Source organism: Gopherus evgoodei, chromosome 1 (genome assembly GCF_007399415.2).
Source record: "Gopherus evgoodei ecotype Sinaloan lineage chromosome 1, rGopEvg1_v1.p, whole genome shotgun sequence".
Lineage (NCBI taxonomy): Eukaryota > Metazoa > Chordata > Testudines > Testudinidae > Gopherus > Gopherus evgoodei.
In genome coordinates this window covers 305,019,672-305,034,878 of record NC_044322.1, presented here as the reverse complement: position 1 = coordinate 305,034,878, position 15,207 = coordinate 305,019,672, and the positions used below count along the sequence as shown (strand labels likewise).

The 15,207-nt window shown below is 41.5% G+C and overlaps 1 protein-coding gene across 11 annotated transcripts in view; it reads left to right on the top strand.

The window, feature by feature from the left end:
- Nucleotides 1–15,207, top strand: part of USP15 (ubiquitin specific peptidase 15) — a 132,517-nt gene that overhangs the window by 35,399 nt on the left and 81,911 nt on the right. For all 11 annotated transcript variants that reach the window (XR_003998506.1, XR_003998507.1, XR_003998512.1 and 8 more), the window contains exons 3-4: nt 986–1,116; nt 4,467–4,593. Coding sequence is in view for 4 of the 11 variants with exons in the window: in XM_030548865.1 (XP_030404725.1) it covers nt 986–1,116; nt 4,467–4,593 (258 nt within the window). In the remaining 7 variants the exon portion in view is untranslated. The remainder of the gene's footprint in view (nt 1–985; nt 1,117–4,466; nt 4,594–15,207) is intronic.

Genomic DNA, 15,207 nt, shown 5'->3' with positions numbered 1-15,207 from the left:
TGTTCCTCTGGCTGAAATCTGTAAAGTGGCTATTTGGGGTTCAGGGCATACCTTTTCAAGACATCATGAGTTAGTGCAGGCGTCTGCAGCTGATGCATTTCTCTGTACAGAAATACTCCAGTCAGTAGTATCACAGAGGTCATCGTGCCCTCCTCCTCGATAAGCACTGCTTATCAGTTACCCACAGTGGAATACATTTAGGAACCGACACTTGAAGAAGAAAGTTGTGCAGTACCGTACCTGGAGTTTTTTCAAGATGTGGTCCCTATCTGCGTTCTCCTGCTCTCCTCCCCCTCTGCTTCAGATCTTTCGATATGATATATGGTAGAAAAGGAACTTGAGAAGCCATTGGTCCAAACTACCCTTAGGCCCGTGGTTAGGAGCATGAGGAAGAGAAGGGCTCAAGCTCTGATCAATGGACGAGACTCACAAAAATCTTTCAGTCTTAGGCACATGGAGCCATATGCTCAGTCACAATGGAATATAGACAGGGACTACACATCTCAAAGAACACTAGTTACTGTATAAGGTAAGTAACTTCTCTTTTTCTAGGACTGTGTCATGTGTTGTGGATTTATTTTTTACAATAAGAACATTATTGTATGTCAAAGTGCTATGTAGGATGGGTGCCATCTTGATGACTAAACTGCATGTCCAGAAAGGTTATGGATTATATATCCATTTCAATTAATAGAAATAAACTACGGCAGTCCAGCCATCCTTAAATTGGAGACTTCATTGCTAAACATCGCTTTCCCCCCCAATATTTATAAATTACAGCTTGGTGCTTTCATTCAGTCATAATGTTAACATTATTTGGCTATTGAATTTCAAACACCAAGAAAAGAGTATATTTCTGAGAAACAGTTAATTATTACATTTTTGATTGGTATTTTCAGTATTAATGTAGCGGTACATCAAAAACACCAGTGATAACAAACATGGTCGTAACTATGGATTAAAAATATCTCTCTCTCTCTCTCAGATGGTGACTCTCAGTCTCTCAAGGAGCATCTCATTGATGAGCTGGACTACATCCTTCTGCCAACTGAAGGCTGGAATAAACTAGTTAGCTGGTACACACTGATGGAAGGTCAGGAGCCAATAGCACGCAAGGTACGCTCTAAAATTAAACATTGTGAAACTAAGATTATCGTAAACATAGTCCTGCAGACGCTAGTGGCCCTATTGAAATCAGTTGGAGTTCTGCATATTGGGAGCTCACAAAGTCTTGTCCATAATAAATACATCAACCTAGTATTGTTTTAGTTAATACAGTCACCTATTTGGGCTTTTTTTAATATTTGGATTTTTAGGAATGAAAAAACTTAACAAAGCTGAAGAAGGATGGGTGATATTTTTTCATTGAACTGAATCCTGTTATTTTTCAAGAAAGCCTTAAACTTTAGAGGCTGGTGACTCTCAGTGCAAATAATCTTGTAAGACAGTGCTGAAAAATCTAAATTTTATTAGCTGTGGTGTACTTTTCACAATTGTAATATAAAAAATCAGACAAGGTTAGCCTTTTATAATTTTGAATTATGAAGTGTGAATTCAATGTTAATGAAGAGCTGTTCCAGACCTAATAAAGTTGGCACCAGTAGATCACATGATGGTTCCTCATACGTGATAAGTAAACTCATAATATCTTCTATTCAGCAAATTGCTTTTAATGGTGTCCCAGTTTTTAGCACCAAAGCACTGTTCTGCTGCCAGAAGTGAGGCCTTTGGTCCTGCTGAAGTTCTGAACACATTAGTCAGGATATGCACGCCCTCCCTCCAGGCCCAGACATATCTGGGGACTGCTTGAGAGCTGATTCCTTAGGCACAGTTTGCCCAGAAAGCCTTGGCACAAACCACTCTTGTATGTACTCGTACAGTATTGCTTTTCTTCCCATTTTATATAAAAGATAGCTAAGATGTGGTCTCTTCTAATTTGGAGATTGCATTTGGATTTTCAGGACAGTGATTTTAAGGCATCCTATTCTGGACCAAGTATCCGAGGGGTAACTGTGTTAGTCTGGTTCTGTAAAAGCAGCAAAGAGTCCTGTGGTACCTTATAGACTAACAGACGTATTGGAGCATGAGCTTTCGTGGGTGAATACCCACTTCGTTGGATACATGCATCCGACGAAGTGGGTATTCACCCACGAAAGCTCATGCTCCAATATGTCTGTTAGTCTATAAGGTGCCACAGGACTCTTTGCTGCTTATTCTGGACCAGTTACTGAAGGTGTATTAATATATTTATGCTACCGCGACCGTTTCCAAGTTGCCCAATATGAAATACTTTCAATTTGTAGTAGTCAATGGTTATAATTGTAGTCTTGTTTCTGATGATAGTCTTCTATGGTTAAGGCTTGGACGTTTGTCACAGCAGGCCCTCACTGTGACTTCAGTGACCTTGAACACAGAATTTACCTGTCTGTAATGCTGACAGCTCACCTTTCATGGGCAAGTGCCAGCTTCATGGATTCCCCTCTCTTTTGTGAGAGGCATGGAGGTCAAGAAATTGAAATTGTTGTATGTAATGGACTCAACTTTTTATTTATCATTACTTGCTGCCCTGCCTATTATTTTGTTTTTATTTTATTTTTAAAGAAACATCCTTGGAACTTTAGTTTGTAAGAGTAAGAATACATCAGGATGTTTATTTTCAGAGATGATTTACCTATAATTATTAGTGTCTGAACATATACATTTCAGCAGAAGAACAGTTTCTCTCCTTCCTCTGCACTTCGGGAAAGGTTCTGTAATTTTGCATTGTTAATTCCCCCCCCCCCCTTTTTCACCAGTGACTATTATGGGGGTCCTTAGAAGGGACTGACCAATAGAGTACCAGGGATAACATAAGTGTCTAAGTAGAATAGCACAACTGCACTCTTCTGGAACTGTTAGGTTAGAGTTGCTCAAAGAGAGATTTTGCCAAGATTCTCCCAAATATTTGGACCCATTAGTGGGAATCAGATGAAATGTATCTTCATGCAACAATTACAGGTACATTTTCTCTCTTTATCTTCTTCATTTCTCCTCCCTCCCCCCTCCATTTGTTCATTGATTTCTCTGTCCTGTTTCATCTTTAATCATTCTGTAAGGGTTGGGGGTGCTTTTTCTTTGACTGCTGGAAAGCAGTCTCCTCATTTGACTATTTACTTTTTTTTTTATCCCGTATGCTTTACAGCCATGTTCTCCACTCACCTTTTGAAGAGGTGTACCCAAATTTAGATTATTATCGCAACGTACTAGGTTCTTGATGTTGCCTAGTGTGGCTCTTTTGGATAAAACAGCAGAGCATGGTCAATGCTATGCTCATGCTTTAGCGTTGCCTTAATCTAAGGGTAAGCCGCATCAAAGCAAATCACAGTCTACATCACTGAAGCCCTTGCATAGATATAAAAACCCCAGTGTAGATAAGATTTTAAACTTGTGTTAAGATGCATTGTAGTTAAATACTGACACCAGTTGGTAGTCATTACAGCTCAAGGCTAATTGTTAAACACTAGGTAAATAGTTCATTGATGCATATTTTTCCTGTAGTGCTTGCTCTTAAGCAGGTTTGGTAAAGCAGATCCCTCCTAGCAATTATTTGGTGCCTTCTTTTTTACCGTATTTGTCTGATGTATCATATATCAAGTTGATGGCTATTTTCAGAACAGTCTACATGACTAAGTACTGCAGTTACACTTTGAAGGATCAAAAGGAAATATATTTAAGAGGTGACTGTGAATATTTTTTCTGGATTTTACTTTGATTAATTTGCATGTTTCCCTAGCTGCTTTTCTGTTTGATAGTGGATATTGCAAAGTAAACATGTAAAGAACAAATTTTAAAATAACTTGCGTGGAAGAAGCCAAAAACGAATATATCCACTATCAAAACATAGATGAATGACTTGGCTGGCAGTTCTTGCTTATGTACGATATTTGTTTAAAAAGTCTGTGTTATATAATATCCAGAATTGTCAATATATTGTTACAGTAGTTAAAGTTCTATTGGTAGTAAGAAAAAAAAAAAAAGGAATTTCTAACTGTCATGGTTTTAATATATGTAACTAGTAAAAAAAAGTTTTAATATTTCAAGGATCTAACTCGGACTAAACAGATTTTAAAACTGAAAAATTTCCGATTTTATTAATGTACATTTGGATTATATGCACGCCTGTATCATAGGTAAATATATAATATTTAGTATTAACATGTACATATACAATTCACAGAAAAAGAAATAGTTGTCAGAAAACTCAACTTTTTCAGGTACTGAATGTTTTCTAAAAATGTTCTACGATTATTTTATTTCTGATATTTGGCATTTATAACTGGCTTAATATAATTTGTACCTTTTTATGTTCACTGTGTTTTTTAGTTTCCTGAAGAGGTTTCTAAAAACAATTACATGTAAGTATGTGTATCTAAATGTATTTAGATTCATAGTCGACACTGATCTGTTGTTTTTTGGGTTTTTTTCAGGTAGTCGAACAGGGTATGTTTGTAAAGCACTGCAAAGTAGAAGTCTATCTAACAGAATTAAAGCTGTGTGAAAATGGAAACATGAACAATGTTGTGACACGAAGATTTAGTAAAGCTGATACGATAGGTATGCACAATTTTTCCATATTCTATAACTGTAAATAGCTGCATTTAATGGTATTTGAGAGTGTGGCTTAGGTTCTGAGCTTTAGATATATTTCGTCTACAAATTTCACAAGGATGAAAAACTAGATGAACTACAAGTATAATAGTAGTTCATTTTTTGCAAATTGTAACAAGATCAGGTTTGTTTGAGTCAAAAGTAGAATCTGATCACTCATCGAATGCTGTTTTTAACTATAATACAAATAGCTTTTACTTTTAAACATGAAATCTGGCATTTTGCTAAATAAGATAAGTAAGCAACTGAAGTAACTATGGAAACATTTTTATTTTTTTGTCTTTATTGGATGCCACAGTGCTGCTTGATAATTTTCCGTGTGTAAAAATTATAGAATGATACAGCACATTTATTTGTTTTGGCCCAGGCCTTGATGGTGAATAGTTTCATGGTGATGGGAGGGAGGGATAGATACACCGGCGTGAGAATGTATTGATTATTTTTGAAACATTATTGGCTAAAGGTGACTTCAAAAGTGAAAATTATGCCCTTTTTTCTTCTTTGATATATAAAAGAATGCTAGCATTTTTTTATGGTATCAAGGTGGGTAAAGTGATACCTTTTATTGGACCAACTTTAGAGAAACAAGCTTTTGAGCTCATACAGTGTTCTTTTGCATGTTTGGGAAACTAACTCGGTGTGTCACAGCCAAACAAAAGGTGGAACAGTTTGTTTAGCATGTGTAGTTAACACACATTTCAAGAGACCATTCAAGGTGAAGTGGCCTATTAATGCCCTCCAGTCATAGAAAGGAAAGAGAGGGGAGGGAAAGCTGTGAGGGGTTGTTAGAAAGTGACAGATTGTTGTAATGAGACATGAATCCAATTTCTCTATTCAGTCCATGATTTTTAGTGTCTAGCAAAGTTATGAATTCAAGTTCCCAGGCTCATCTTTTGAAAGTGGTGTTACAGTTTTCTTTGAGGATAAGGACTGATAGGTGAGAGAGAGAGAGAGAGTGAATGATGTGTGAAAAATGTTCACCCACAGGTCATGTGGTAACTTCTTTATAGTAATATAAAGCCTATATCTGGTCTTGTCTACCTCTGTATTGCAGAGGGACACCTATGGATAGCTGTAGGTCACATTTTTCAACATCTGTGAAACCAATTTTTGATCAATTTTAGTGCTGGCTTTCATCAGAAAAATACAACTAGACTGCATGAAAGCATGTTAATTGCTTCAGTCTTATTTATGTCTGTGTAACACTTTTTTAAAAATTATCTTATGTAGTTCTTCAAATGATTCTCCATGTAGATTCCACTCTTGGTACATGTGCATCCCATATACATGGAATCTGATTCTTATGGACAGCTGTCTCTATTGGGATCATTCCTGCTCCTCAGATGTCCTCATACAAGCACAAGGGCTCATGCATCCCGCAGTTCCTTCTTACCACCTGTGGTACCCTGAACTGTCCACCCACTTCTTTGCTCACTCTGCTAGTACGTTTTACTCTTGCTACTTAGTTAATTCCCTGCTGTTGGCTGTGTGTGTAATATACCCCACTACCTCAATATAACGCAATCTGATATAACATGAATTTGACTATAACGCGGTAAAGCAGTGCTGCGGGGGGAGGAGGGGTCTGTGCACTCCGGTGGATCAAAGCAAGTTCAATATAACACGGTTTCACCAATAACGTGAAAAGATTTTTTGGCTCCCAAGGACAGTATTATATCGAGGTAGAGATGTGTATATACACACAAACACAGTGTATTTCTAGTTAGATTTTAGTCTTTAGGCTAGACAACCCCTGTATAGAGGCTCTAGCAATGTGGCAGAGAAAAAGTCCCTGAGATTCAAAACTGCCTTGGTGGAAAGTATTACTGCTACATAATGATGGGCATGGCTGGTGCTTATTTTGCCTAGAAGAAAGACACATTCCAAAGCAATGTCTAATTTGTCTTGTGTGCCCCCAAGTTTCACCTCATTTAAAAACTTACAAAACCAGACATAAAAATACAAAACTGTCACACTTACTGAAAAATTACTTCCTTTCTCATTTTTTACAATATAGTTATACAATAAATCACCTGGAATATAAATATTGTACTTACATTCCAGTGTATAGTATACAGAGCAATGTAAAAAATCATTGTCTGTGAAAATTTACTTTGTTCTTACTTTGCTAGTGCTTTTTATATAGCCTGTTGTAAAACTAGGCAAATAGCTAGATGAGTTGATGTATTCCTGGAGTACTCCCAGAGATACAAGTACCCCTAGTTGAGAACCGCTGAACTAGAGAAACTGCCTAAAGTTGTTCCTCCTTAAGCATGTAATGCAAACTTCCTCAGACACCAAAACGAAGGATGTTCCTACACCACTGTTATCATAACTTTAGTCCCAGATTTGGACCTTAGCGTCCAAAATATGGGGGTTAGCATGAAAACCTCCAAGCTTAGTTACCAGCTTGGACCTGGTACTTGCTGCCACCACCCAAAAAATTAGAATGTTTTGGGGCACTCTGGTCCCCCTGAAAAACCTTCCCTGGGGACCCCAAGACCCAAATCCCTTGAGTCTCACAACAAAGGGAAATAATCCTTTTTCCCTTCCCCCCCTCCAGGTGCTCCTGGAGAGATATACAGACACAAGCTCTGTGAATCCAAACAGAGTGACTCCCCCTCTCCGTTCCCAGTCCTGGAAACAAAAGCACTTTCCTCTTCACCCAGAGGGAATGCAAAATCAGGCTAGCAAATCCAACACACACAGATCTCCCCCGATTTCTTCCTCTCACCAATTCCCTGGTGAGTACAGACTCAATTTCCCTGAAATTTCCCAGAAAAGAAAACTCCAACAGGTCTCAAAAAGAAAGCTTTATATAAAAAGAAAGAAAAAATACATACAAATGGTCTCTCTGTATTAAGGTGACAAAATACAGGGTCGATTGCTTAAAAGAATATTGAATAAACAGCCTTATTCAAAAAGAATACAAATCAAAGCACTCCAGCACTTATATTCATGCAAATACCAAAGAAAAGAAACCATATAACTTACTATCTGATCTCTTTGTCCTTACACTTAGAAACAGAAGATTAGAAAGCAGAAACTACTTCTCCAAAGCTCAGAGAAAGCAGGCAGACAGACAAAGACCTCAGACACAAAATTCCCTCCACCCAAAGTTGAAAAAATCCAGTTTCCTGATTGGTCCTCTGGTCAGGTGCTTCAGGTGAAAGAGACATTAACCCTTAGCTATCTGTTTATGACAACTGTCCTCCAGGCTACATCAGTCAAGAGGCCCTAGTCATCCACCTCTGCTGCTGACTCTCTCTCCGCTCCAAAGATGACACAGGGCATAGGTTGCTTGTCTTAATTTCAACCATCCAAGGGCCAGAAGAGAGAAGAAGGCTGCTCAGATGCCCCTGTCCCAACTAGTAAGAAAGCATCAGTTTTACTCACTAAAGCTTTGGACTGGGTTTCTCTCAGGATAGATTCTTACGCATCAATTTTAGTAGCGAGTGTTTTGGTACCTGGAGATTCAGTACCCACTGCTTCCATATTTGTTTCCTTGGACAGTGTTCTTTGGTACACAGAGCATCGGTACCTGCTGTCTCCAAACGTTGTGCATATACAGTACTGTAGGTCCAGTGGGACAACTCATGTTGTCTTGAGAAAGTGAGCATGGTGATATCTAAGCCCTACCTCTGAGTTATTGGTATGCAGGTGAAGGAGATACTTTCAGTACCAAATTTCATCCCCTTAGAGGTGGGGCATTCCCAATAAAACAGTGCTCCCTTTGAGGATGTGTACTACCTCACAGTCCCATCTGGACAGAGTAGGGAGTGACCAACTGCTCACCCTTCTGTATCCCCCTAAGCATAATGGGAATCGGGAAGGGTTCTAGAAGAGACAATAGGAAATGACCTGCAGCTCATAAGGAACATATACCTACCCTGCTGAATGCCCTAGTATGCAGGTGTATTCGTGCAAATCTGCACCATCTGCCATTCCAGAGTTAAATCCTTTTCTCCAAAGAGTCAGTATGGGCCCTCCCAACCAGATCAACTAGTGCAGCCTGAGATCATGAAAAGATAGGAGGAGGAAAGCAATGAAGAGCAATGTCTGCAAAAGGAAGAACAGCTGGTCTCCTCTGCTATCTTCTCATCCTCTCCTGATGAGGGAGTAAATCCCTTTACTTCTGCCTCAGTAGATGACTTTATGGCATTTCAGACATCAACAAACACATGGCAGACACACTGGATTTACCACTAGAAGAGTTGCAGGAGAAATCTCACAGGCTTCTAAATATCCTGCACTTTTCCATTCCTGGCAGGCTTGCCACGCCGATACATCAAAGACTGTGAAAGTCTGCAAAATCAACACCACAATCAATACAGATACCAATACTGGCCACATCAAAGCAAGCCAACACAGAAGGCACTAAGTTCTTTCCAAAGGATCTGAATAATTTTTATTTCCCACCCAGAAATGGGATCGCTTGTAGTAATCACTGTCCAGGAAAAGTCAAAACGGGCAACTCCCAAATTCACACCCAGAGAGGACTAGGTATATTGATCTGGCAGCCTCCAGATGCACGTGGCTAATTATGAGGCCGCCCTCTCCAAATATAATTATACTTGAACTGGGATAAGTTGTCTCAGATTTTAAATGAGTTACCACAGGAACACTGAGAGGAACTAAGGGCTTGTCTACACTGGCAATTAACAGCGCTGCAACTTTCTTGCTCAGGGGTGTGAAAAAACACCCTCCTGAGTGCAGCAAGTTGCAGCGCTGTAAAGTGCCAGTGTAAACAGTGCCCCAGCACTGGGAGCTACGCTCCTCATTTGGGTTTTTGTTTTTAGAGCACTGAGAGAGCTCTCTCCCAGTGCTGCGCTGTGACCACACAAGGCACATTAAAGCCCTGCTGCAGCAGTGCTTTAGCATTGCCAGTGTAGACTAGCCCTTAAAAGCATCATGATTGAGGGACAGTTGATATCCTGTACTTCCTTACAGTCTGTGCTTGGATGTGTCTGACAGCATGGAATGTACTACGGCCACAGAGGTGGCAATGAGCGAGTCTCTCTCACTTCACAAGGAAGTCAAAACCACGACTGAAATCCTTTCCTTTGAGAGCAATGAACTTTTAGTTCTAAAACAGATGAGGGTCTCTGTTCACTGAAGTATCTAGGGTGACTCTTCATTCATTGGGTCTGTACATTCCAGCCTCAAGAAGGAAACAAGCAAGGTGACAAACTTTCTTTAGGCCATTTCCCTTCTCTGATGATGACTCTCAGCGTCTTTCTCACACGCTGCACATCTGGGCCTTCAACTATGCAGCAGGTGTGATATCAGTGTCAAGAGCTGGCAGAACCGCTCGAGGATTTTTTCTCTATATTCTTTGCCTCAACCCCTTTGGAAACTGCTTCTTTTATTTTTGAGAAGCCTGGATTCTGATCACGGTGGACCAGTGAATCTTGGAGATTGTAAACAAGAGGTAATCTTTTCAGTTCCAGTCTCTTCCTACTCCTTACTTTTTGCCCTGTTCCTTTTCAGGAAATACTCTTAAAACAAGAAGTGGACTCCCTTTGTGACTTGGAGTAGTGGAGGAGGAATCCTCAGTGTGCAGGGCATTTTATTGCCATTATTTTCTCTTACCAAAGAAGAAAAGAGTTGGCATCCCATTCTGGACCTTTTTCTCAACAAATCAGTCTGTCTCAATTTCAGATTGGTGAATCTGACCTCCATAATTCTTTTGTTAGATCCTCAAGACTGGTTCGCAGATCTCAACCTGCACAATGCCTGCTTCCACGTAGCCATTCATCTGGCTAACCATACATAGCTCCGATTCCTAATAGGAGTATCTCACTACCTGTATGGGGTTCTGTCTTTTAGTCTTGATACAACCCTAAGATTATTCACCAGGTGTGGCAGCTCATCGAAGGAGACAAGAAATCCAGGGTTACCCATATCTAGACAATTGGCTGATCCAAGGAAAATCACTGCAAAAGTTGACAGACTCAGTTCAAATACCTTTAAAGCACTTCTCCACTCTGGGCCGCAAAGTTGTCAGAGAAAAATCAGCACTTATACTTACTCAGAATCAAAACAGTGTTCATAGGAGCTACATTAGGTTCCAGATCAGCAAAAGTTTGCTTTCTACGAGAAAGATTCCAAACAATAGTGAACCTCCTCAACCAACATCAGGCTTACCTAAGGACATAAGTGAGAATATACCTCAGACTCTTGGGACCCATGGCCTTATGCTCCTACCTGACGCAGTTTACCAGACTTCACCTATACTTCATGCAAGGATGGATGAAATCAGTGCATCTATCTAGCAGACTCTGCATAAACATATGATGGTCACAGTCCTGCAAGAACTGCTTTTCGTTTCATTTAATTGGAAATGCACTCTTCAAGTATGCAACATTTGACCCTTCTCTGCACCTCTACCTACCAAGACTCTGGTGACACACCTCCACTCTGGAGTGAAGAGCTCACCTAGATCATCTTCAGACTTGGGCCTGTGGCCTCTGCACAAAGCTTATCTACATATAAACATTGTAGAGCTCAGAGCCATTGTCTAGCATGCAAAGTGTTTTTGCCTCTGCTCCAGGGATGCACAATCCAGATCCTGTTTAACAAACATTATGTCAGCAGATGGGGAGGCGCCAAGTCATCTTTGCTACGTCAAGAAGCTATTTGACTTTAGAGTTGGTGTAGGTGTTACTAGGTCACACCACTGGCCCTGCATCTGCCAGGCATTCAGAACTCTCTAGCAGATCCCTCAGCAGACAGTTCTCAGATACCCACGAGTGGCCTGTCAAGAATACAGTGTTAGACTTTTGCAGGTAGGGCTATCTTCAATAGACCTATTTGCCACAGACTAGAACAAGAAATGCCAAGTGTTCTACTCCAGAGGAGGCTCCAGTCTGGGCTTTCTGTCAGATGTCTTTCTTATCCGTCAGACATGTAGACTGATCCCTATGATACTGAGGGTCTTGAGGCAAGAGGCAGAGTAGATAATCATGGTAGCCCTCCCTTGGGCAAGGTAGTTTTAATATTTGGATCTGTTCAACCTCAGCCCAGCCCCTGATCACCTCCCCTCCCCTGTTCAACATAGCATCATAGAACAACCGAGATCCTACATCTAGACCCAGCTTTGTTACATTGACAGCCTGAATGCTGGTTGGATGATGCCTTGTTGGAAGTTCAGAATATTCTGCTCCAAGGTAGGGAAGCCTCAACTAGAGTGACTAGTAAAGCAAAGTGGAAGTCTTTCTATTTGGGTATCTTGGCACTAGTTGTTTCCTTTGATAAAACAACAATTTCAGTATTATTGGACTATTTTACTAGACCTGAAACAATCTGGATTTTCTGTCAGTTCCGTAGAGGTCCATCGATCAACAATATCTGCACATCACTCTACTATCCAGGGCTACACTGTATTTTTCTCACAGTACAGTGTCTAGATTCTTAAGAGCCTTATACTTATTTTTCTCCTACTTCAGGAGCTCTCTGCCTGTGGAACCCCTTAGAACAGTGTTAACAGGGTAGATGGTTCCCCCCCTTTGAGCTCTTAGCAACCTCTTTCCTATACTACCTATTGAGGAAGACTGTCTTTTTAGTAACCATTACATCTCAAAGGAAAGGGGAGATTCAGGCCTTCATGGAACAGTCATTCAGGAACACACCTAGACTATTTGTGGCCTTTGATGAAAATGTTAAGCATCCGGAAATAGCCTCAGGTTATCAAAATGGGATTTTTTGCTGTAGAAGAACATGCTATGAGTTAGCCACGTTAGATCCACCTAACCACATTAGAGCTCATACTACTAGTGCTCAGGCAATCTCTGCTACCTGTTTGAAAAAATTTCTGGATCTGGTAGATCAGTTATATGGAGCTCAGCCCATATGTTTACAAGACACATACTTCTGGTAGAGGCTTCTGGATTGGATGCTTATTTTGGGAAGGCTGTCCTGCACTTGTTGTTTAAGTAGGACTCCTAGTACCATCTTCCAACCAAAAGCCTAACTATGTGTTAATCACCAAGAGTGGAATCCATGTAGATAGGCACTTGAAGAAGTAAGGTTACTTACCTTAAAGTAACTTGCGTTCTTTGAGATGTGTTGTCCATATGGATTCCATGACCACGGCCCTTCCCCACTATTATGAGGTCCTACTTCTGAGAATCTGTATTGGCGAAGGAACTGAAGGATGATTGGGCTAGCTCTATCCCTTTATGCCCTCAGGTAGGAGTGTGGCTGCAAGGACATGTAACGTTCATGTGCATGGGGTGCATACCCATCAAGAGTGGAATGCATGTGAGCTGCACACCTTGAACCACAGTAACTGTAAAGTAAACTGTATATACTCTATCATAAGCCAGTTTGTTTATAAGCCGACCCCCCCCCCAGATGGATAAGTAAAAATGGAAATTTTTTATAACCCGTTGATAAACTGACCCTATAATTCAGGGGTCAGCAAACTTTGGCTCCTGGGCCATCAAGATAAACCATTGGTAGGCTGAGATGGTTTGTTTACCTCGAGCATCCGCAGGCACGGAGGTAAACCTAAATAAACAAAGTGTCCCGGTGCACCAGCTGCTAACCCTGACGGGCTGGGACAGCAACTGGTGGGGACATTTTTTGGGGAGGAGAAGCTGGGGGTTAGGGGAGTAACCCCTCTGACCACCCCCCCCCACATCACCCCACGAATAGTCTGGGACTCCCACACTCTCCCCAATCCCATCCCTTCCCTCATTATCTGGGGAGGGCCAGGGGAGGCTGTCTCTGGCCTGGCTGGAGCTGCTCTGGCAGGCCAGACCGGGCGGCGCGGTCACAGCCTGCTCTGGCAGGCCAGACTGGCCAGCGCGGCTGCAGCCTGCGAGCCCCGGAGCTGCAGCTGCTTTGGAGGCTCAGGGGAGAGCAGCGTGGCCAGAAGCAGAGAGACTCTGGACCCACCTCTTCCCTTCTGTCTCTGCTGGCTGTGCTGCCTCTCCTTGCTGCCTCTGTTGCGGGGAGGGGCAGTGTCCCACCTCTCCCTCTCTATACCCATTCATAAGCCGACCCCCTTCTCTGGTGCTTCCCTTTTTTACAAAAAATATTCGGCTTATGAACGAGTATATATGGTAACTTCTTTATTCTGTTTTTACATTAAACAAATTTTAGTAATTGGTTTAAAAGAAAACATTTTTTGCCCAATATGATTCAAAATTCATAGGATAAAAATTCACTTTAAATAAAAATGAATATAGAAAAATCTGTTGAGCTAATTATGCAAGTATACTTGTTGAAGTGCCCCAGTTACACTGTCATGGAACACTAGTATTGCAGTGGTCAGGCAAGATGCACTTTTCCCATGAACATAGGTATGCATACCTATTGTGCTGCCATAGGAGATCATTGTGACTTCCTATCTCATAATAGCTCACCTGGAGAGGCTGTAATGGAAATATAAATATGATGCTGTCACTAAGGAATAGCTCTGCAATGCCCATAATACTGGCAGATACTGCATTAGATGCATAAAATAATGAAAATACTCTTTGTGAAAGACTCCATTGATTAATGGGTCAGTCTCTGATTAGAAAAGACTGTTATGATAAAAAGTTTGAATATCTTAAAGATTTCTGACTAAATTGGGTCTTCCATTTAAAATTGGTTGATAATTAAATGGATCCAGAGCAAAATTCTAAGTTTAATTTTAAGTAATTACGGAAATAAAGTTAATGCAGCAAATATCCAGGAAATTGATAAATAAACCTAGTGTCCTGTTATAGTAAACATAGGGTGACCGTATTTCCCTATGTTGAATACAGGACATCTGGTAAAATTACTTGTATTCAAGCAAGTTCAACAGCAATCAATCAGAACTATGCAGTGCAAACTTTCAAATTAACATAATTCACTGAGCCCTGTTGAAAAGAAAAACTGAGTAGATAGATTCTTTGTATTTACCTTCTTATCTTTAAGGCTTTAAGGTTCACATGGGGAGAGGTGACACGCACACTATGGTATACTTTTCTGACACGAGGGTGACACGCTGACCCAACGCTCCCTGTCCGGCACTCTCCACCCTCCGTGCCTCGCTAGGCCCCCAGGACCTACCTCTCCTGGTACCAGGTGCTGCATCTTCCCAAGGCAACACATGGGGGAGGGCAGGCAGAGTCACATGCCCTCTCCACCCCTCCAATTTCTGCCAGGGTTCACAACAGAATGTGGCCAGCAGCAACTTTTCGGCACTGTGCGGGAGGGAAGGGCTGGGAGCTGCTTCCAGCCATGCCAGGGGGCGCAGGGAGAAAGATGACCTGGCTCTCCCACTGTACCCCCCACCCCTGCTCCTCTGTATCTGGAAGCAGCTTGTCCCTTCCTGCCTGAACAGTGTAGAAAGGCAGCTAACATCTCCAGGCTGCTGCTGGCCACCAGCATAACCCAGCTCCTTCTGTCCCCCATCTACAGCACAGGCAGGAAGGTGTTAAGCCCTAAGGATGTGCATTGTGCACCAGAGCCCAGAGAACCTGATTGCAGGGGTTTCAGTGAACCCAGCAGGAGAGGTGGCTCACCAGGGGAGTAGCCCCGTGCTCCCTGGGGGCAGGACCCAGGTCAGGGAGGCAGGCAGGG